The sequence below is a fragment of the Pseudonaja textilis genome, chromosome 2, assembly GCF_049901715.1.
Source record: "Pseudonaja textilis isolate UNSWEBS1 chromosome 2, rPseTex1.2, whole genome shotgun sequence".
NCBI classification, from domain to species: domain Eukaryota; kingdom Metazoa; phylum Chordata; class Lepidosauria; order Squamata; family Elapidae; genus Pseudonaja; species Pseudonaja textilis.
In genome coordinates this window covers 63,091,532-63,115,813 of record NC_141991.1, presented here as the reverse complement: position 1 = coordinate 63,115,813, position 24,282 = coordinate 63,091,532, and the positions used below count along the sequence as shown (strand labels likewise).

The window sequence follows — 24,282 nt, the reverse complement described above, 5'->3', positions numbered from 1 at the left end:
GTGAACCAGAGGACTGTTTTCATTTTTGCAATGATCCCAAGCCTGAAACATGAGTGAATCAGGGAGAAGCATATGTAAAAGTTTATGAATGCATAGCTACTTTAGAAATTAGATCTATGATGGAAGACACACTTCTTTTCAAAACTTCTTTTCCAATTCAGTATATATTTATGTCCCACCAGGAAGATGATTGCAGTATAAATTCCCCAGAAGGCAGGAATTGAGAAGAGCTGTGTTTCACAGGCTCTGTTATGAGGATGGAATTTTATCTTTTTGGAAAAGATAATATGAAACTCATTTAAAAAGGACCACAAAGTTTGAAGAAAAAAATAGCAAAGTTTTAAAAGTGGTCTATATAAACACCTGGTGATTAATTAGGTAAATTATGTATTGGAATTAATCGTGTTGATCTGATTTAGTATCTGTGGTTTCTGAAATAGATGTCAAAGAAATAGAATAATAGAATATTGTAAGAAAGGAGAAAGATTGTAAGAAAATTAAATATACATTGACATTATTCTACTATTAATAGAACATTATCCAAGTTTCATTTCCCAGCAACCAGAGGTTTTGCTGTTGTTGACAAGTTTTCAATTAACAGATAAGTGACACCATCTTTGACATTAATGGGTCTGTATAACCTCCATCCGATGTGGACTGGTACATCTTTATCAATTTATGTAACATCACCCTTATCTTTGCCATTTAGCATACCGGTAATAGTTTTTTTGAAGGGGGGTTCTCATTGTATTGTGTTTTGACTTACTGGTTTTAGATATCACTGATCCGTAAAAATGATATAAAGGAAAACTGCTTGTATAGCGATGGAAAATGTTTTCACCATTAAACTATCATCTCATAATCATTTCCCTCAAGGGTTTTGCCTAGTTTAATTTTAAAATAGACCTCATGACCATTTTCTGTCATATGTTTCTAATACCATATTGCTGCTATGACTTTCAGTTGTAGCTACATGATAAAAGAAATATGAGGTACCATTTTAAATATTGTTAATGCTTCAAAAAGGACCTTTCTTCCCAAGATCTAAACAAAAAGCACAGCAATTATTGAAAAGAAAAGAAAATCTTTGCTTCATACTTTATTCTGTCTTTAACTACAGCTTACATCTCTATGCAAAAACCAAGTTAATGGCCCACCAGATCCTGATGATCTTATAGTTCTTATTCATTGATCATGTTCACTGGAAATTGTAATTCAGCAACATCTGGAGCCCCAGATGCTCCTTAAAATGTTAAAGATATATTATACAGTGAAATCATTTAGTCCTGCACTTCAACAATTTACTTGAGATGCCTCAGATGTTCTCAGTGTTGACCCACCCAGGTATGACGTTCTCCAGATAGCCCTGGAGAATAGTTGACTACCCTACTTAGACCATAGAGAGGATATAACTATTTATGAAGACAACCTTGGTCTCAATATGTGTACATGACAGAGATAGTGAAGCTTCTGCATGCTCTCTGGCCAGACCCTGCCATTCCTGCTTCTCTGGCAGATGATGCTGCCAGTGCTAACTCTCTGCTCCTCCTCTCCTCAGGCTTTTGAGCTGAACCAGTCCATCCAGCAGGGAGGACGGGGAAGTAGAGCAGTTGACTCCTCCCTCCACCCGTCTCCAGTGGAACGCAAGGTGGGAATTGCGCTCTGCCTGTCCTTCCCCAAGGACAAAATGGCTCCTTCCCTAGCATGCCCGAGCCTGGGCTCTCTAACCTTCATTTTCAACTGGCATGCACCTAACAGGCAATTAAGGGGTGGGGGGGAGGGCCAAGTGTAGCCAGGATAGACACATGCCCCTCCAGCAATGAGCGCGCTTCCTGGACAGCTTCTCCTTGCGTCTCCTCTCTCAGACTAATTCTTCCTTCCCCAGGCTCACAACAGACTTGCGTCAAGAAATAAGCCTCTCAAAATGTTTGACCTTAGTATACAGGACAAGATCCTGTATCCATCCACTTGAAATGTAGACACATGAGATTTTTATTTCAAGCAAATGTTGAACTGAAGAGTGGCCGCCTCATAAGCTGCAAGTAGTTTGGAAGGATCAAAGTCATGCTGAAAATGGAGGCGGGGGTGACGGTGGGATGTGGATGGGATGTATTTCTCTATGTTGTATAAACATATGTTAACAGTATGAACAGAGAGGAAGATCCAAGGGGTTGGATGCTGTTTACAAGAGCATGTTTTAATTTGGGGGATCAGCCAGCTGGACGCGTACCCAATTACAGATTCTAAATTTATTTTTTTTAGCTGTTGGAAAAGGAGGGACGGAGGAAAGAGGGAGGGAAGGAAGGAAGGAAGTAAATTGTGTAGTCAATTTAGTCTGGGGTTTAGAATTACTGGCCATGAGATTTGTTTATTTATCAGATTTCTACACTGCCCATCTCACCTTAGTGATTCTGGAGGTTTACAACAATATAAACACATGAATAAAAGCACAGATTAAAAAACAGGGTTGAGGAGAAAGTTCACACTTACAAGTTAAAAAGTTAAAGAGTTCCCTTTCCTAATATGTCTCTTCTTGGATTTCAGTGTGATACAAATCCTTCGTGCTTTTTACATTTGGCAACAGATTTCTACATTGAGTTCAAGGTGACGCACCTAAAATGTTCGTGGTGAATATGCAGGGCTGCACAATAACTTTTCTAAAGCCAGACAGATTCTTTTAGGCATAATATCAAACTGTTGCATGACTAAATCATTCTAGAACAAAATCCAGACTTTCAAACATTTCTCCAAACAGGTTAATTTCAAGTGTTGATGTTATTTTGTAACATCATAGTTCACAAAGTCCTATGGTGAATTTAAAGAACGCATTTTAAACAAAAATTGTCTGACTTATTTAGTGGGCTTGCTTGAAGGCATCAAATGTAGTTCTTTTAAGTGAGCAGATTCTTTTTCTTTAGATATTCATATTCCACCTTTCAACAAGTGACTTCTATTATTAAAATAGACAAAATACATAGAAAATTGATAGTGACTCTGTTCAGACAGATAGAAAAAGTGTTTACACACACATGGATGAACACATACACATCAGTGTGTGTGTGTGTGTATGTGTGTGTGTGTGTGTATACACATGCACATCTATATATGTGTATATAAATCTATTTATCTATTTATTTATCATCTATCTATCTATCTATCTATCTATCTATCTATCCATCCATCCATCCATCCATCCATCCATAAACATACATATACACATAAATATACACATACATAGACATATATATCTTTTAGAGAAAATAGGTGAGGTAAATAGTCCTCAAAGGAGTTTCCCTGAAAAAAAAAATATTCTGCCATTAGAAAAGGGCAGCTAGACAAGGGAGGCCTCCTTCATACATGTGGCAAGGTGATCTTTCCACTGTCCTTGTCCCAAACGAAAAATGATCCCTGGACTTTCTCCCAAAGCCCTGCTATTATTCAAAAGCTCTGTCTGTGTGAATTTCTGAGAATATTTTGATGTGTCTGGGCTTTATCTAGGCTAACATTACTTGGCATTTGGAGCCCAAATGAGACTATATGCTCTCCAGTTCCTTATAGGCATAGTCACATCTATTCTTTCACCTTGTTCATTCATCCCAACAAACATCTTTTATGTGCTTTACACTGACTCAGCCCATTTTTAATAAAAATTGCTGACTTTAGCAATTGTTCAGGAAAAGTTGGGCCACAGTTTATTTTGCTTAGACAGATCCCTCTTTAAGATGGCATTTATATGAAACCCTAGTGGTATGAATATTGTCAAAAGGAGGAGCCTGCTGATAATATTTTAACCATATAACTCACATTCCCCCTCATGCTCTCTTTATCTTTGGATGCAAAGCTGTTAAACAATTATGATTTCCATTTGGGGAGTTGACAGTAAAGAATCCAAGAAGCACCTATTATTATCTTTGTCAGCATTATTTATTAATAACCACAGTTCTTGAACAATATCTCTACAATGCCTGGTTATCTGCCTACATTTGAGCTTTTGACTATAAAATACAGAAAAACATGTTATCAATCAACAATGTTCAATCTATGGCCACATGAGGTCTTGGGCAGCTAGTAATGCAGCTCCATAAGATAATTAAAAATATTTTTAATGAAGTTTTTTATTTATATAGATTAACTATATTGTATATGCAGCCCAAGATCATTCCTCTTCACTCTGTGTGGCCCAGGCAAGCCAAAAGGTTGGACAACTGTATTGTAAACTATAAAAAACACATTGCACACCATATTTTACATGGCTAATAAAAGTCCAGTTGTGCCTCTTAACTGACTTTGAATTTACTTTTGTTTTGAAATGGCTTTGTTAATATTTCTGATAAAATTTATTTTAACATTTCAATATGGATTTCCCCTAAAGAGATTCATAGTATAAAACAGTGATGTCCCTGTCATATTTATTTCAAGATGGATCAAATAAACAGAGGGAATTAAAAGTTACTGTATTTTTTGCTGTATAAGACGCACTTTTCCCCCTCAAAAGTGGGTGGAAATGTCTGTGCGTCTTATACAGTGAATGTTGCTGAAGCCCCGCCCACCCTCCAGCCCCCCCACCCTTTGGCCTCTGCCTCCCAGAAATTTGCCTCCTTGCAGCAAACAGCAGACAGCATGGTCAGCTTCAGCACAGCCTGATTTAGCATGAACAGCTGATTGTCGGTTGGATCTGCCTCCCAGAATACCGACAATCAGCTGTTCCAGTCTGCTGGGATCACCATCGCCTATCACCGCATCCCCATTTTCAGCCTCCACGTGCCCCATTTTCAGCCTCCATGTGCCCTGTTTTTGGCCTCTGCATGCCCTGTTTTCAGCCTCCGTGCATCCCATGGGACACTCAAAGGCTGAAAAACGGGGCACACAGAGGCGGGGATAGGCAGTGGCGATCCCTGCGATCACTGGGAGGAGGCAAATTGCTGAGAGGCAGATTTTTTTTTCTTGTTTTCCTCCCCCAAAGCTAGTGCGTCTTATCATTCGGAGCATCTTATAGTCTGAAAAATACGGTATATTAAGTTTTATGCCAAGTGTGTCTATCAATCGGCCAAAACACAAAATGCCTCTGAACGTTTATACAGTATTTGCTTTTTTATTTCCTGATAGTCCTAACACAGTAAAGCAAAGATTTCCAACAATTTATTAACAAAACCTAGACTGCTGTTTTTCCAAAAAAAAAAAAAGAATTCTGCCACCCTGGTTAGGAAGGACATCTGCATGGCTCTTTATGTATCTACAGACTTTTCCAACAACTCTTTAACAAGAGTAGCAGCGACTCCCAACATACCATATCAGAGAGAGAGAGAGTAATTAATGTCATTTATTTTAAAACTTTTAGCATGACATCTCATGCCTGGATCTTATCAACCCAATTCATGTTTGTCTGCTCTTGAGTATCTTCAGAGAAAAATGTGATAGATTTGCTATTAAGTGTTCTTTCATACAGCTTGTTACAATCAACTAATGGTTATCTGAAGGTCCCTGAAGTATTTAGTGGAGAGAGATGATTCTCGCTGTATTCAAATTTATCTCAGTTTAATATCTCCTAATTACATCTCAGCACCAATTCAGATACTGTCATAAACAATGTGTCACGGAATTATTTAAACAGTCCCATATGTGGATGGATGTCATTTAAAAATTATTTGAGAGTAACTAAACACTTTCCTCAAATATCTGCATGGACAGTGCAGTTATTTCTCTCCACTGAATGCTTACAAGCAATGAAAAATTCTGCATGCCTGCCAATGGTCTGAAAAATATGATATAGCAGGTCAATATTACAAGGGGGAAAATGGGCTTCCTTGAAGAAGTTCCTTCTCTTTGCTTTGAATGTGATTTATGATGATTCCATGACTTGGCGAGCTCGAGAAGTAATATTTTGCATGCAATGCCTTGTAACGTAACAGAATGCAGGAAAACTTGGCAGAAAATAGCATTTTAATATTAACTGTTCCTTTTTCCTATCACAAACAGATTTATTTTGTCCAAAAAAATGTTATTTTGGCAACTCAAATGTAAAACAGATACTTGGGGGACTTGATTAATATTTCCAAAATAAACTGGTCGGGAGAGCTAGGATCTGGCTGAAATACTGATCAGAACTGTAGCACATGAAAAGCACTGCACTTGCTGGAATAAACTTAGAGCATCTAAGAAAACATTCCCAATTGGCCATTTAAAACATGCATTAAGAACAGTGCCTGCTGTAAGTTCTCTGCTGCCATTGGACCTTCTGGCCCAATGTTGATGGAACAATGAAAATGTGGACTATGCTTTACAATGGATCTCATTGATGGGAAGGGAGCTGTCTTTTATGGGGTGAACCATTTGTTTAAGCTTAAAACATGGTTTGGAGGTTTTCTCCATTCTCAAACAAACCTAGCATTTAAAAAGGACACCATGGCATGGTGGTGGTGTGGAAGTGTCTGCTCTGTATGATGAACTGATGTAGCCCCCACTAATCTACCCTAGAATCAGCTTTCATGAATGGTTCAAGGCCACTTTGAGGGGGCAGACATATTCTGGGCCAGAATTGCCTAAATTCAAGTGTTTGTAATTGTATTGCATGAATATTCTTACCCCCAAACAAGATAACTTTGCATTCTATAATTCATATATGTGTACCTTATATCTGAGGTGGTTGGAGATATCCAGAATAAAGGTGTGTGATAACACAGGTGGTATATCCATCTCTTGCCTTCTATTCCAGGATTATATATTCTACTTAGAGCCAGAGAAGTTGGAGTCAGGCAAAGGGAAATGCTCATATGACCCGAAGGTGGACACAGTATCAACATTAATAAGTGAGTTTCTTGGCTGTATAATATTCAGTCTTTCTAGGGAGTAATATATTAGTCAACAGAACTTTTAAATGAATACTCTGGTACCTCCTTGCATTTGAAGGAGCCACAAAATTCTAGATCTTTTTAAAAGCACCCAAAAAGTTGGTAGTAAGATATTTTTAAACTCAATGAGTTCCTAAGAATTCTTAAAAAGAAATGGAGTGAAAACTATGTAGATTATGCTCGTTCATTTTTGCTTATTAAAGAAGCAAAATATAGGTTCTCCTATTGACCTAAACACTGAATTAATTCTTATTTATTTATTCAACCTATATGCCACCCCTCTCATCTGGAGGTGACTCTAGGTGGCTTACAATCATTAAATTGTAATGATTTAATATGGAATTTTATAGATAATTAGCAGAGCTATCAACTATTATTCTGTCACAATTCAAAGCATTAGAAACAGTCAAGATAGCAAATAAAAATGAAAGAACTAATAATTAAAATGAACAAGGCTCAAGAGTTCATTTTAAAGGTGAGTATGAGCAAACTTTGTAAAAGTAACAAAGACTTTAGGCCCTTCAACATTGCAGAAACTATATGCCCAAGAGATCACCACTGGATGTGGTTAAGTTCCCAGAGAATTCATCAAGCATTGAGATAAATAGTATTATGATTTAATAACTGTATATGCTGCTGATCTCACGGCACATGGGAGATGTTTTGTTAAATATTTGGTCCCAAACAATATAGGGCTTTAAAGACATCAGGATGCTGAATCCTTTTTAATTCCACTGATCATGCAGAGTTGCCATAATTTCTTTTTGCAGTTTTAACCTTCTTGCTTCATCTTTCGATAATCAACCGAGTGTGTGTTTGGCCATATGAAAGAGAAGGGGAGGAACATTGGTTTTTATCCTCCATTGCCTCATGCAGACTTTTCTGCTTTATGCACCTGCAGGTCGATTCCAAGCATGGACCTTCTCTGAACTTTGGCTAAGCAGTGTCTCCCTTTCCCTTTCCTGTCTTCTCTATCTCTTATAGGTGAACTCCAGCTCCACAGATCTTTTCCTTAGGAAGAGAGCTGGAGTTACAGAAGTTCACAGCAGGGAGATCATTAGGGGTGGTATCGTTGTCCCGCCTACCCCACATTAACTACTGGTACAACAGCTGCACTGTATTTCCCTCTCCTCCCATCAGTTCCAGGACTGGCCAGAGTTTTTGCTTCCCACAAATCTCCCAGCCCCTTGATGTGGCTTGCCAGCCTCTGATTTTGTCCAGACACCAGTATCCATTTACAGGACAAGCCCTAAAGTTTAAAATTAATTTGGCAGCAGCTGGGAGCCCCCAGTTTGGGAAAAGCAAGAACTGTGCCCCTGTGCCAGTGCATCAGGGCCTGATGAGCAACCTTGCTAATACCATTTACGAAGTCCTCTGTTATGAGCTTTGGAACAGTAGCATCAGCAGAAAAGACCCATATTCCATACACACATGCTTCCCTTGCATGTTTGCTTAACAAAACTGCCCACTAAAAAATATGTTTGCTTTTTGCCCCAACAGTGTTTTAAGTCTTTAAGTGGAGGTGAGGGATTAGTAGAACAAGACCTACAGTACACACCCTGGGCTTCTTCTTGCCTTTAGTTTCCTAGCCCTCTTTATAATTTGGCAGAAACTAAGAGCTTGGCCTTGGACTCATTAATGAAACATTTAAAAGACTTTTAAGTTTGAATTAAACTTATCTTCTGAATATAGGGATTCGGTGGGGTTATCTTTGCAGGCAGCTTGGGACAGGGCATGGGAATTAGGGAAAAGTAAGGATATCTCTGTCCTTCACTCTTCCTCTTTCCCATATCATTTTGCACAGTATTACTCTCTTTTGAGATATGGGCTACACAGTCCCTTCTACTGCTAGCTGCATGTACAGCATTTAAAATTTAGGTTGCCTATTGAAGCACTAACCTAAGCAGCAGGTCTTGTGACTAAAGGCAAAACTGTGACAGGGGAAATATGTTGATAATATCCCCATTCCACACACTTCAGCATTGTGATGGTTGGTCCCATTCAGGAAAAATAACTTTTGGATTCAGTTTCTTCTTCTCTTGACTTTATGTTAAACACCAAAATCGTCATTAAAAGTTCCTGTTCCTGTTTTCTAAGGTGGACCAGGGAATAATCTCCCTAAACATGTTTCCCTTCCCAATATTCAATTCATGTTTAGGTTGCCACCCACAATTTTTGTGTAGGGGAGGAGGCCAGGGGAAGCTCCTTTCTAATCTTCTTCTGCTCTTTTCATAGAATAGTATATAAAAATGCAGACAGTGCTCTCTTCTGTTTGTAGACATTCTGGGTTCCTTTGTTATCTTTCATTCAGCAAATCAGTGGAATGAGTAAATGGGCTTCCCAGCCGAATAGAGTATCCTTGCTTTGTTCCTAGAATAGAGGGTCATTTATCATCGTATAATTTAACTTTTCCAGCCCTAATACCCTCAACACGAAAATTGTATTGGGCAACTTTTTCCAGGACACTCTGCCAAAATGTCAATACAGTAATGAGAAGAAATCAATATGGCATCCCTTAGAACAGAACAATTGTGTTCTCTTCCTCCTCCTCCCCCTATTTTTGACCCTTGCTCACAGATGAAGACCTCTATGCTGGTGTCTACATTGACTTCATGGGCACAGATGCAGCCATCTTCCGCACTTTGGGCAAGCAGACTGCCATGAGAACTGACCAGTACAACTCTCGTTGGCTCAATGGTAAGTGAGGGGCATAACACAACAGAGTTTGTGAGGGAGGACAGAAAAGGAAATGGTGTTCGACAACTGAGTCCAGTGTACAGGCCACACTCTGGGGTGAAACTGATTTCTTGAAAATATTTTTTCTGCCTGAGGAGCAACAGAAACATTGTCTGTGCAGAATACCTTCACTTTCTTTTGATTGCCCTCTGTTCCTTTAAGAAAGAAATACCACTTGGCACAACGATACACTAATTTGCTATCATTATGCTTGTGGGAGCACCCAGCAATCTCCTTCCTTATTTTTAAATCCCCTCTGCCAATGCACAATGTGGCATATGACTCTCCAGACCCGATTTCTTCAAAGTCTATGGTATCGTGCCATATCAACTTTCTATGATTGGTTTCTTTTATTTATCCATATATACAGCCTGCTCCTAACTCAGTTACGAATCTTCATTAAGCTCATTGGATCCAATCTCCCTTCTTGGTGCCCTGTGGGTCTTTTTTGTTATACTTCCATTCCCATGACACTCTACATATCCTTCTGCTATACCCTCTTTCATGTGATAGACACAATACATTGATTCCTTCTTTCTGTTCTATTATCCTTTGCTCATACTGTCTATCTAGGTCCAAAAAAATGGGATAGAGTTCTTTCATATATTTTTTTTCATGCTTGTAGCATGCACAGATCTGAAATGCCTCATGGGCGGGTGGTTCAAAAAGCACAGTGCTTGGGGAACACATATTTGTTTATCTGATGTTGCTCAATGCCAAACAACTCTGGATGGCTTATATTTTAAAAGCAAAAGCAATAAAATATTTTAAAAACCCCAATGATAGAGGTCTAGAAGAAGGAAAAAATCAACACAAAACAATTGAAAGAGGTTCCCAAGGCCTGGGAGAACAGCAAAGGCTCCTGCCTGTTTTGGAACATCATTAGAGTGGGAGCCATATGGATCTCTAGGGAGATACAATTGTAGAGGACAGGTCCAAATAGTTGAACAAATAGAGTAAACCTTGAGGGTGTCTACTTTGCACAAACTTACCAGATGTGCAGAAACAAGGGGAGATAGATCTCAAAGATCCAGGCTTCATAGATGATAACCAGTCCCTGGAATTCACCAGGAAGCCCAGAGGCAAACAAGCCAGCTTGTGGAGCAGCAGTGTTACGTGGGCAGCAGTGTTACATACCACACCACATCCGTCACTGCCTAGGCTGCTGCATTCTGGATCAGCTGTAGCCTCTGGCTGATCTTCAAGGGCAGCCCCATGTAGAGCAGAGTGCAGTAATCTGCAAACGCTAATTTGTTTACGCTTAGCAGATCAGATTGCGGAAGGTGACATAACTGTCCTAAGCGACAAATGACCTTTATATAATTTTGTTTAGCCAGCTGGGGAGGAGTACAACTATTATCAGCTGGGAGGCCCCTTTGTTTGCTTCCATGCCCGTGACATATCTCCCCCTTCTGTTAATTCAAAAGAAGGCTGTGTCTGGCATTACCCTTCCTTGCAAATTTGCCGGTAAAGGGCAGGTTTGTACTCTTGTCAATTCTGATAACTGATCCAGAGCATTTAATCCCTTGCCACATCTTCTCCAGCGTGCATTCTGGAATGGGAGCCAATAAGAAAAGATCTTAGCCTCCTGTTGGCTGCAACTCCAGCTGTTAAGGAACAGAACAAGCAGCTGAGTAAACTGAGGCTGAGTATCATGTTTAGAGGAATATCATTTTAGTAACCTGAAGAGACCTATCGTTGTAAGCAATGCTGGATTACATGGGCTGCTTGGCAATTCGTACTACAGATGCTCTAAAGAAAATAACCAAACTTGTCCAAATTGCAAGCCTCCTTAGAAATCCTTAGAAGGCTTTGAAAGTGAACAGGTGTTCTTGCAGCAACATAAATCTTATGGAAGAATCTCCTACAAAGGGATGTTTAGTACAAATTGGGAAGGTTATTGGAAATGGACATCAAAATAATCAGTTTGGATTTACAAAACATGCCATGACTTCAATGAGGAAAAGAAATGAGGGGACTTGATATGCTCAATGCAGTGCTCTCTATTTGGCTGCATGCAATAGAAGATATACGAAGACTTCCCAGTGTATTTCTGCCTACACAATCCCAGGCAAGTGAAAAAACTCCAAGCATGTCTTCTTCTTCTTCTTCTGCCTGTTTTACATAGACATCCCTCACTAGCTAGGTTTGCCAGGCCATGCAAACCAATCTTACATTTACAGGCTATATTTTGATTACCACATAATGCACAAACGCATACTGTTGCCAAGTTCTGCCCAACAACCTGCAAAACTTCCTAGGAATTGGACTGCTGGCTAGAACCAGTCATGCTCAATGCATGCCTGAGTGTTACATAATAGCTATCTCTAACCTGTAGTTGCAAATTCTAATGCAGCTTTTTTGTTCTTTTAGTTTTTTGTTCTTTAGTTTCTTTTAGATAGCACAGTTTATTATCTTACTATACTTGATTCATCAAATGAATTTTAGCTAAACTTTAATTTTAGTTAATCTAATAGCGCTTTTTATAGCAGTTTTATAGGTTTTCCCCTTACCATCTTTTAACTCTATAGTCTTCACAAACCTAGACTGTCCTTGTGTGATAAAAAGAGCCTCAATGACGCAGTGGCTAGAGTGCAGTATTACAAAACTACTTCTGCTGACTGCCAGCTGACTGCAATTTGGCAGGTTGAATCCCACTAGGCTCAAGGTTGACTCAGCCTTCCATCCTTCTGAGATCAGTAAAATGAGGAGCCAGATTGTTGGAGGCAATATGCTGACTCTGTTAACTGCTTAGGGAGAGCTGTAAAGCACTGTAAAGTGGTATATAAGTTAAGTGCTATTGCTATAGTTACCAACTCTACATTCTCTGCGTTTTTACTTTATGCTAGTTAAAGTACTAGTAGTCCTCAACTTATAACAGCACTGGAAAAAGTGATTTATGACCATTTTTCACAATTATGGCCATTGCAGCATCCCCATGGTCACGTGATTTACATTCAGATGCTTGACAGCTGGTTCATATTTATGACAGTTGCAGTGTCCTGGTGTTATGTGATTATCTTATGCAACTTTCTGACAAGCAAAGTCAATGGGGAAGCCAGATTCACTTAATAACCTGATTGCTAATTTAACAGCTGCAGTGATTCACTTAACAAATGTGGCAAGAAAGGTCATGAAATGGGCATAACTGATTTAACAAATTTCTCACTTAGCAACATAAATTCCGGGCTCAATTGTGGTTGTAAATCGAGGACTACTTGTATGGGATTGTGGACTTGCAAACTGTGGCAGTTTAGCAAGGATGCAAAAACAATGTTTTAAAGCATCGCATTCTGGCATTGGAAAATTCAGAGCAGGTCCACACGAAAGAAGAATTTTAGTTGTAGTATGAAAAAAGATTTTGGTATATACCAGCATCAAATACACCTAAAGTATTTTATGAAGTCATCTACCACTGCTTGGCATCGATTTAAATATTTTAATGAAATATTTCTAGCTCTAAAAGTCATGAACTGATCCAAAGATACCCTAAACTAAAATTAAAGTAAAAAGATGATTTACCAAACATCTAGTAGAATTGAGAGGAGTCTGTAGAAATTTCTATAAAGGCTTAAACACAGAAATTTAAACAAAATTATAGTTTCAGATTATTATATTAATTTAATTAAGATCATATTACAGTTGCCAACAAATAGCTAAAAGGAAATTTTTTGACTTAGACGATCTGTGAATAGAACCTATAAATAATCTAATAATTCCAGCACTTTGTGATGGAAGCAAAACATATTGCCAGCAGGCCATATATGCATTTTGCTAAATGAAGGTACCGTATGAGTGGCTACACTGAAGCCATGACTGAATAAAACTTCATGAACTCTTTGTGACAGTGCAAAAGCTATTTTGATGTTTAGTGAGGATTTTGTAATGGCAACGATGGAAATGACCTTTCCATTGTAGCAGGAACCCTGGTGAAAACAAGTTCAGCAATATAGATTTTAGAGTTTGACATGATAGCCCAATTTTGGTTATCTTCAACTGAAAAGAAAACAGGTGTCCACAAATGGACCTGCAGAATTGAACAACTTACATGAGAGCAATATTCTGCTGACCTCCCCTGAAAACATAGACTATGTCCAAATAAATTCTGAATCTTCTAAGTTATTGTTGTTTTTCTGAATGTAGCCCAAACCATGCAATGAAGAACTGTCATATATTATCTGAAAAGAAGCTTCATTTCTTTTCTTAACCATCCTATGTGCAGCTAAACTGCCGTGGACACCTTTTTTTTTAATGCTAATACATAGGATGGGTCTATAGGAGCTCAACAGAAAATAAGCTGATGCAAGAAATAAAGCAATGAGTGTGGTCTCTATTTAGATAAGGGAACGCAGAACTAACAAATTTGGAACAGTTTTGTTGCCTAAATTTTGAGAAACACTACCTCAGCAGTTTTATCTATGCATTCCTGTTCACTCTTTCAAGCACTGCTGTGTGAGTAAATAATTCTTTATCTCCTCATTAAGTGTAAACTGTTTAAATCATAATTAATTTACAGAGTTAAACCTTTAAGGCAAATTGCATGCTAAAAGTCAGTAAGAAAGGGACTAAAAAATCAAACTATCGGCGTAGCAATGTTCTTATACAAAACTATACATCCACATCTACAATATTGTGTACAATTCTGGTGGCCACATTTGAAAAAGATTTATACCGTGTTTCTCATATAATAAAGCCGGGTCTTGTTGTTTTTTTTTGAGCCCCGAAAAAATGGCTAGGCCGTCTTTTCAGGGGGTGACTTAATCCCCTCCCCTTGCATCTTCAGGTGGGCGGGTGGCGATGGCTTGGATGTTGACCTCGGCGTTGGTGGGGCACTTCGTATCGGGGTCAACGCAGGCAGCACCAAATCTGGGTGTGCAACAAAAGTACTTCCTAACCGCAAGCCCCCTGCCATTTCCCCCCATTTTGCATGTTTTAATATAGGCCTTAATTTGGGGGGAGGGGCTTAATTTCATTTCACGCCTATAAAACATGCTGGGACTTCCTATTGGGGGAGGCCATATTGTTGGAGAAACAGGGTAACAAAGCTGAAAAAATGCAGAAGAGGGCAATCAAAATGATCAGGGACTCTTTCCCTTTAAGAAAAAGCTGAGTCTTTACACAGCATGTAATTAAGCTATGAATCCATCACCACAATATATGGTTGTGGTCACTAATTTCAATGAGTTTTTAAATAGACATTCAAGGAATACAGATCTATGGATTCAGAGTCCCAAGACTGTGGGTTGTGTATGGCAGGCTTCACAATTCAAGAGAGCCAAAGCAGGAAATTAACATGTCTCCATCTCCTCTTGTGAACACCCAAAAGGCCACTGTAAAAAAAAAAAAAACCCAAAATGTAAGAAAAAAATTTGACCTTTGCTTGATTCAGCATTTATATAGGAGGAATATAAATATATCCCTTCCTCTTCCTGTTTTCTCCACTACAATAACTCTGTAAGGTTAGTTGTTATTAGCAAATCAATATATTGCACCCAAACCAATTCTGTTAGATCTAGTAGTCCTAAATTCTGCAGTGAAAAAACAACAAAACCAACACATTTAAAATGCTTCTTTTTATACTCAATTATAATTCCAATATTCTATTAGGATCCAGAAAGTTCAACAAATTACTTCACAGATTTAAAAAAAAACACCACCAAGATTAGTTTGAGCATGCACTATGAGAGTGGAAATACAAACTAGTGCCTGTGAATCTTGCTACAGCTGCATTATTAAAATTGCTTCTATTTTTTGACCACATAATATATCTTCTAACTTTTAGGGAGGCAAGGATTCCAATTTAAAGCCACTTTAGTGTAGTAGTTAAGGCAGGGGTGGGTTTCTACCGGTTCTGTCCACCTCTGTAGAACCGGTAGCTCTGAAGAGCAGCAGACATAGAACCGGTTCTATGTCTGCTGCTGTTTTGGCCCACCCACCCGCCTGAGCTCTTACCTGATCTTTATTTCCCGATTTTCCTTTATTTCCTGATTTTTCAACTTCAGCTGCTAAACGAGGCAGTTAAAAAAGCAGGAAAAGAGGACTGTTTCAAAGGCTGCTTCTCTTCACGCATGCTGATGACGATTTACAGGCACCTGGCTCACAGTGGTGCAGGGAAGCACATCATAAATCACTGAACCTTGTAAATCCCAAACCGGTAATTAACCCTGTTGTATCCCATTCCTGAGTTAAGGCATTAGGCTAGAAACTGGAAGACCGTGAGTTCTAGCCCCACCTTGGGCACAAAGCCAACTGGATGACCTTGGGCCAGTCACTTTCTCTCAGCCCTAAGAAGGAGACAATGACAAACCACTTCAGGAAAACCTTGCCAAGAAAATTGCAGAGACTCATCCAAGCAGTCACCAGGACTACAATGCTGACTTGAAGGCACACACACCCCCTCAAAAAAAAAAAAGTCAGATCGGGTTTCTGGTATGTGAACACAGATGTTTCAAGCTAATTTCCCCATGTGGGCTATTCAAAAGAGACATTGCAGGTCAAGAAAGAATTCTGCAAACGAAATATGTGCTCCAAAAAGTAAGACCCAACTTTTGGCATGCAACAACTTTATTTCAGTCTAGATCATTTTTCAACTGAGAATTTAATTTCAGATAAAAGAATCATGTCCCAGACAAGGCTACAGAAAACGTGAGGCAAATAGCTGCAATTAACCGAACAAGCGATATGTTCCATTGTAATATGCTAGGAAAAATTGCCAGTTGATAGAGTTTCGAGCCAGTTAACTTGGCAGTGCTTTGTATTCTGGAACAATAAGATAAGTTCAAGCCTTAACTATAGCAGATTTGTAGCATGAAAAGAAAATGGAAGATGTTCCTTTTTTGGTGGGTGAATCCAGACACCAAAATGCTGCTGAGGAATTGTACAGGTGTTATTGCATCTGTATTCTCTATTTTCTTAAAGGATATGCTGAATATCCCATTTGGCTTCTGAGTTTCAGATGGGGAACTTGTGTGGCAAAATGTAGCTATTAGGCTCCAGCCATGTGTTTCATTATTTTCCCCTTCAAATTGAAAGTTTGGGTACCATTGCTGTAAATTTCTGGAGACTGGGAGGAATATTTGGAGACTATTTCCCCAATTCTTTTCTCCTCGTAATTGTATTGGTATTTCCCCCCTCTGCAGATCCAGCATTTGTCCATGCAAAGCTCATCCCAGACAGTGCTGAGAAAAATGATGACAAACTATATTTTTTCTTCCGAGAAAAATCCACCGATTCTCCACAGAGCTCAGTTGTCTACTCCCGCATTGGACGCATTTGCTTGGTGAGTGCAGAAAAAGAACCAGACTGGGTGATGTTGACAGTTTCCCATATTTAAAAATAAATCTACATAAGAGATGAACCCTAAACATTCCCCAATCCGTCTTTGTCAAAAGCTAAAAACCTCCACTGCCCTCATTGTTATCATACCTCTTAACAAACTTTGGTGTATTTTTCTATAGCTACTGGTAGAATATCTGTTGCCTCTCTTGCTCTCATAATTTTCCCCTGTGGGACATTTTTTTAAAAAGTCTAATATTTCAGTTTAAAAGCAAGCCTAAAAATAAACCCTATTGATTCCAGCATTTTATTTATTTTTATTTATTTTATTTTGTCAAGCAATTTTAGGATAACAGGTATAAGTATAAACATAGTTATGAATACATGAAATGGATAAAAGAAAAAGAAACAATAGGACAGGGACGGTAGATACATTGGTGAGCTTATGCACGACCCCTACAGACCTCTTAAGAAAGGGGTGAGGTCAATAGTAGACAATCTAAGATTAAAGTTTTTGGGATTTGGGAAAGAAACCACAGAGTCAGGTAGAGTATTCCAGACATTGACCATTCTGTTGCTGAAGTTATATTTCCTGCAATCAAGTTTGGTGCGGTTTACCTTGAGTTTGTATCTATTGTGTGCTCTTGTATTGTTATGGTTGAAGCTGAAGTATTCACTGACAGGTAGGACATTGCAATATATAATTTTATGTACTATACTTAGATCGGACCAAAGGTGGTGTAGTTCTAGGTTTTCTAGGTCTAGAATTTCAAGTCTGGTGGATAAGGTATTCTGCAATGAGTAGAGGAGCGGAGAACTTTTCTTGTGAAATATTTCTGGACTTCCTCAACTGTGTTAATATCAGATATGTAATGCGGGTACCAGACTGATGAGCTGTATTCAAGTATTGGTCTAGCAAATGTTTTGTATGCTCTAATTAGTAGTGTGATATTACAAAAAAAAAACTACGCATGATTAGGTTAACAACTGTTAATGCCTTTTTGGCTATGTAGTTACAGTGGGGTCTACACTTAGATCATTAGAGATGAGTACTCCAAGGTCCTTGACAGAGTTTGGATCATCAACAAGATCTTGACTATTCAGCCTGTATTTTATTTTCTGATTTTTTTTGCCAATATGTAAGAACATTTATTTGTTGAGATTTGAAGTTGCCATTTGTTTGACCATTCTGATACATAGTCGAGATCTTTTTGAAGGATAGCAGTATGGTTGGTGATGTTGAATAGCTTTACATCATCAGCGAAGAGAACGCAATTCTTAATATGATCACAGAGGTCATTTATGTAGAGTATGAAGAGAGTTGGTCCTAGAACACTGCCTTGTCACACCACTGTTGACAGGTACAGAATTTGATAGGACGCTCCCAATTTTGGCCATTTGTTGTCTGTTTGACAGGAATGCTTCTATCTAGTTATGCAGGTGTCCAGAGATACCATAAGGTTTTAGTTTTCGTAGCAGTTTGTTGTGTACCACTGAATCAAAGGCTTTAAAGAAGTCTATGTAAATTGAGTCTATTGCTTTGCCTTGGTCGAGTTGTGTAGTCCATATGTTTTTGCAGTGTAAGAATTGCAGATTACAGGATAGTTTTTTTCTGAAACCAAACTGTTTGTTAGAGAGTAGGTTGTTTGTCTAAGTGGAGGATGATGGATTGGTTAATAATTGATTCCATGATTTTGTAGGTGACGGAGCATAAAGAGATTGGTCTGTAATTTTCAACTAGGCTGGGATCTCCCTTTTTGAAGATGGGGATGACCATGGCTAGTGACCATAGTTTTGGCAAGGAGCTGGTCCTGAAAAATTTTTCAAAGATTATGCTTAGAGGTTCAGCTATAGCAGTGGATAGCTTTTTAAAGAAGTAGGCACATACTCCATCCAGTCCAATAGATAGAGATGGTTTTAGATTGCGTAGTGCTTTTTCAACGTTGTCTTCTGTAAAATCGATATGTATTAGATCTTTGTAGTTGTCAGTGGTTCAACTAGGAAATACTGTTTACAAATAGTGAGCCAAAGAATGTGTTAAAGAGGTTGGCTTTAATGGTGTCTTCGTTGCATTCTTTACCATTAGGTCCTATCAGGGGTGGGATTGACCTTGAGTCTTTTAGTTTGTTGTTTACAAAATTGTAGAAAGCGCGAGTAGAATTGGTGCGTAGAAGGTTTTCCTCTTGTTTAATGTGATAATTGGTGCATTCAGTCTTTATCTGGTGGCATAAATTTTTGTATTTGCTTTTGAAGTTGGCAACATGACTAGATTTGTTTTTCCACCAAAGTAATTTCTTTTTGGATTAGTTATGGCTGGGTTGCAGATAAAAACTACAGATTCTATGGCTTTTTTTAAAAAAAATCACAACATTTATATCCTAGCATAGCAAAGTTGCCGATAAAAACTGTAGACTCTGTGACTTTAAAAAAAAAAATCACAACATTTATATCCTAGACAGAACATATAGGACTTCTATGTTGTTCATTATGTCAACAACCTGGTGAAGTGAGTTTTGCTGAGAGCAAGAGTGACAAGCCCACCCTTAACCAGTGAAATTCCATGGTTGAGATAGAATTTCAACCTAAATCACGGCTCTTCTTTGGTTTAGAATGACGATGGAGGCCATTGCTGCCTAGTAAATAAATGGAGCACATTCCTAAAGGCACGACTCATCTGTTCTGTTCCGGGGCCGGATGGAATTGAAACACACTTCGATGAACTCCGTATGTATATTCATGGCAGGGATTGTGTGTGTATGTGGGGGGGTGGAAAGAGATGAGTGAGTATGTAAGGGAGCCATTGAAGCCCTAAGCAATTTAGGAGATGGCCTAGCCTGCAACGCTCAGACAGATTTCCCACTGGCAGCCAATAGATTGAATCAGCTCTGTAGACTGTTCTGGGGAAGAAAATGAAAAAAAAATTTCCCCAAATTCTAAATAAAAACGAGGACAATTTTCTGTCAGAGTGCAGAGCTAAGATTTTTTTAGTTGCTATACTTAAATATGCTTAAGGAAGAAAAATATACTGAGGTTTATTTTCAGGATATTTGCTAATACTTCATCTCTGTCGTCCATGTGGATTATAGATAGTGGAGCTACTTTAGGTTACCGCAAGGTGTCAAGCTGGGGAAGTCTGTCTTACATGCAAAGTATCCCACAAGTTCATTGAGTAAATGATATATAATCTGGACAATTTTTTTTAAAAAAAATAGTATGGCTTGAAGAGACAGCAAGCACATCCATTTAGATTCATGAAACCATGGATATTTCCCTAAAATCAAGACAACTAAACCAGCATTTGGAATGATTCCATAAACATTAAAAGGAAATTTGGAAACTTTTGATGGTTAAGATTGAAGGTCAAAGAAGGGGAGATAAGTAATAGTAGCAGCAATGGCTTTTGACGGGGGGTTTTAAATGTGTGATTTGTCAGCCATGAATGAAATGCTTTGCTGAAAAAAAAAGAAGTCACTTTTCTCAAAGCAAATCTGTGTGCTGCTGTCCTCATGTCCTACCTGCAGGCTTTCTGGAGATGGCAGTTTAGATGGCTGTTGTAGGAAACAGGACATTTGTCTTAAAATAGGCCTTTTCTTAAAGGATCCCCTTTGATACAAGCAGCTCTGTAGCAAAACCTGTTGGTCAGATTCATTCTGGAAGCCCATCACAATTTGTTTCTTTGTGTTACATCGACTAGCTTGCAGCACTGGCTGAAAAGGAAGGATGATTGGAGAAAAAGGAAGCTTTGAGTTACCAGATATAAAGATCGGGGCTGGCTTTGAGATAATAGAAGCTCATTCAAGCAGGGAGCCTGCTTAACCTTCCGACAGATTGTTGTATTTGGGGGCAAAGTGAAGACGAGGGGCTCCAGGATGGGTGTGATTAATGTTGGGGATCCCATTTGCTAGAAAGGCAGCCGCAATCGCTTAGTAGTGGGCTGCTTGTCAGCTTCCTCTCAACACCTGCTTAACAAATGGCTGTTGGTCATTCGAGGATAAGTCCCATTGCAGCTTTTAGCATCATCAAAAGCCTTTGATGGATTCTCTCCTGCCAGGGTACAAGTTAGCATTGGGCCTTCCCTATGCTTGCTTTGCTTCACTTCCTCAAAATTATTACCAGACGGTTCACAGGCAATCTTAATTCCCTGGGTTCTTCTGGAATCTCTTGGCAGGGCTCCTGCTTGCTTACCGGAAGGGTCTCTTCGATCGGCATCTGAGGCTGAATTAGAAGTAACATCTGCATACTTTCCTGTAATTTTTGATTCCCATTTGGAACTGAAATGAGAGGTTAAATAAAAACTGAAAGTTGAGCATGTCTGAAAATCTGTTGAAACATGCCAAAAAAAAAAAAAAAAGAGTGTGCTTTTAGACAATCCAGGTCTAATGATCATTTCTTGTATTTAAACATTTTTTTCCCTAATCCAGCATAATAAAAAGGATGTATTTGATTCTTATTAGACGTTCGTTGGAGAGTAGTTTTTAATAGATGAATGGTATTTGATTTAACCTCTGTCATCATCCAATAGACTCAGATCTCTTCTGGTCCACTACAACTTTGCATCTACTTAAAGCTCCTTCATGACTTTATGTAGAGCCGTGGTGGTGCAGTGGTTAGAGTGCAGTACTGCAGGCTACTTCTGCTGACTGCCAACTGACTGCAATTTGGCCGATCAAATCTCACCAGGCTCAAGGTTGACTCAGCCTTCCATCCTTCTGAGGTCGGTAAAATGAGAACCCAGATTGTTGGGGGCAATAGGCTGACCCTGTATACCACTTAGAGAGGGCTGTAAAGCACCGTGAAGTGGTATGTAAGTCTAAGTGTTATTGCTATAATGCTGGGCTGGGTTGAGCTGGGGTTGCTTGTTTTGCCAAAGACCATGTGTTTCCTGACTATTTGCACCACTTTGTATCACAGAATTATATACTAGAAGAAACAGGGAATGCAAAGCCCCAAATCTATTTCTCTTAAGCTACCGTAGATTTGATTTTTTAAGCACCCACACCAGGGTGGGATTCAAATTTTTTAACAACCAGTTCTGTGGGCATGGCCAGGTGGGCATTGCTACGTGGGCATGGCCTGTAACTGCATGGGCGTGGCTTCTCTCTTTTTCTGCAGCACCCACCCCCATTTTTGAATCTCCTGGGCCTCAGGGAAGCCTCCTTGGGGAGAGCGCATTTTTTGCTCTCAGGAAGCTTCCATGGGACCCAGGAAGGTTAAAAAATTGGAGCACGGGGGAGGGGGTGCACAGCAAAAAAAACAAAAAACCCACACGCCCCTTTTTGCCTCCTGGGCCTCAGGGGAGCCTCCTGGGTGAAGCAGTAAGACAGCGAGGGGAATGTTGGCACAGCTGATCATTGGAACAGCTGATTGTCAGGAGGGGAAAAAAAGGAAATACCTTAAGGAGTTACTGGGCAGGGGAGAATGCAGACAGTGATGTTGGGCATAAGAAATGACTGGGCAGGGAGGGGAGGGGAGGGCGGAGAGGGGCCAGCCAGGAGCATGATTTGCTGGTTCTCCGAACTGCGCAGAATCACAACAACCAGTTCTATAGAACCAGTCCGAACCGGTAGAATCTCACCCCTGACCCACACCAAAGATAGGTAGCTCCACAAAACAAAAAAGCCAGAATATTAGCCAAAAACATTGCTCGCAGGATATCTGGGTTAACTTAAGATTCCTTTGATTATCTACTGCTGAATCACCAGGACAGTTAGTTGTGCTGTGTGATTGACTCTCTCCTTTCTCTTCAAGAGGATGTCTTCATCCAGCAGACCCAGGATGTGAAGAATCCCATTATTTATGCTGTTTTTGCAGCCTCTGGGTGAGTGTTTCATCTACTACTCATAATAGCCTGTCTTTTCACCTTCTTGAGCAAAATCCCCCGGCTTAACTTGAAGTCAAAATAATGATAAAAGCAGATGCCACTGACCCCATTCTGTGAATATTGGCCATCTACTCCCTGCTGAACCAAGGAGGGTTTGGAATGAAGGTTGGGTTGTTGTAGAATTTTCTGGCAGTGCTGGAACACAGCCCAGAAGTATTGGCTGCCAAGAAAAGTGTAGGGTTTTCCCACAAACTGCACCCTAGCAGCTGTAGCTGAGGCTTGATCATTCAGGGAGGAAGATAAATGATGTCTCCTCCCGCTTTCCAAGATACATTTTTCAGATAACAGCTAATCAGAGTTGGAAGGGACCTTGTAGGTCAGCTAGTCCAACCCACCACCCAAGCGGGAGACCCTGCACCATTTCTGACAAATGGCAGTCCAATCTCTCCTTGAAAGTCTCAAGTGATGGCGCTCCCACAACTTCCGAGGGCAAGCTGCTCCATTGGTTGATTGTTCTGTCAGAAAGTTTCTCCTTATTTCCAGGTTAAATCTCTCCTTGTTCAGTTTCCATCCATTATTCCTTGTCTGGCTTACAGGCGCTTTAAAAAATAGCTTGACCCCTTCCTCTCTGTGGCAGCCCCTCAAATATTGAAAGACCACTATCATGTCTCCCCTGGTCCTTCTCTTCACTAGACTAGACTTTTGCTCAGAAGGATCAAGGAAGTATCATGTAGCCTTAGATCAGCAGGCAGTAGCAGCAGCAGCAGCTAATGTCATTTACCTCCATGCTTCTAACTGTAATGACTGATACTGGAATATTATTTTGTTGAGAACATGGCAGGATAGCTCCAAAACATCTATTTGAGACTGGCCTCAAACCCCAACATTGCTTTGTCTTTCTAACACTGATAACAGTGTCCCAATATCTAAACAGCTGCCACAAAGGAGAGGGAGTCAAGCTATTCTCCAAAGCACCTGAGAGCAGGACAAGAAGCAATGGATGGAAACTAATCAAGGAGAGAAGCAACCCAGAACTAGGGAGAAATTTCCTGACAGAACAATTTATCAGTGGAACAATTTGTCTCCAGAAATTGTGAATGCTCCAACTCTGGAGATTTTAAAGAAGGGATTGGATAACCATTTGTCTGAAATGGTATAAGGTTTCCTGATTGAGCCGGGGGTTGGACTAGAAGACCTCCAAAGTCCCTTCCAACTACCCCAACCTTTTGGAAATCCTGAATCCCAAGAGCTTGCCAGCAACCAAAGATGGATGAAGAAGAATATTCCCCCATTGAAACTGAAGGGCAGGTAAAAAAATACAAATGATACCCAGTATTTTCACATGAAAGAGATTATTAACATCTGAGATGAACGTGCAGTTGTTGTTTGTCTTTCTTTGCACAGGTCTGTGTTTAAGGGTTCTGCCGTGTGTGTCTACTCCATGGCTGACATCCGCATGGTCTTCAATGGACCGTTTGCCCACAAGGAAGGTCCCAACTATCAGTGGATGCCTTACACTGGCAAAATGCCTTATCCCCGTCCAGGCACCGTAAGCATGGGTTAGATCTCCAGCAGGTTCCTTCTCTCAGATTGCTGGCCTTG

At 39.6% G+C, this 24,282-nt stretch overlaps 1 protein-coding gene across 4 annotated transcripts in view; it reads left to right on the top strand.

Annotated features, from left to right (window-relative positions):
* The window catches only part of SEMA3F (semaphorin 3F), a 148,198-nt gene that overhangs the window by 107,688 nt on the left and 16,228 nt on the right, over positions 1–24,282 (top strand). For 2 of the 4 annotated variants that reach the window (XM_087924095.1, XM_087924096.1), the window contains exons 6-12: positions 1,559–1,648; positions 6,713–6,806; positions 9,426–9,545; positions 16,724–16,863; positions 19,469–19,583; positions 22,608–22,677; positions 24,085–24,229. In XM_087924095.1, coding sequence (XP_087780221.1) covers positions 1,559–1,648; positions 6,713–6,806; positions 9,426–9,545; positions 16,724–16,863; positions 19,469–19,583; positions 22,608–22,677; positions 24,085–24,229 — 774 coding nt within the window. The remainder of the gene's footprint in view (positions 1–1,558; positions 1,649–6,712; positions 6,807–9,425; positions 9,546–16,723; positions 16,864–19,468; positions 19,584–22,607; positions 22,678–24,084; positions 24,230–24,282) is intronic. The other 2 variants (XM_087924097.1, XM_087924098.1) reach the window with 1 other exon arrangement.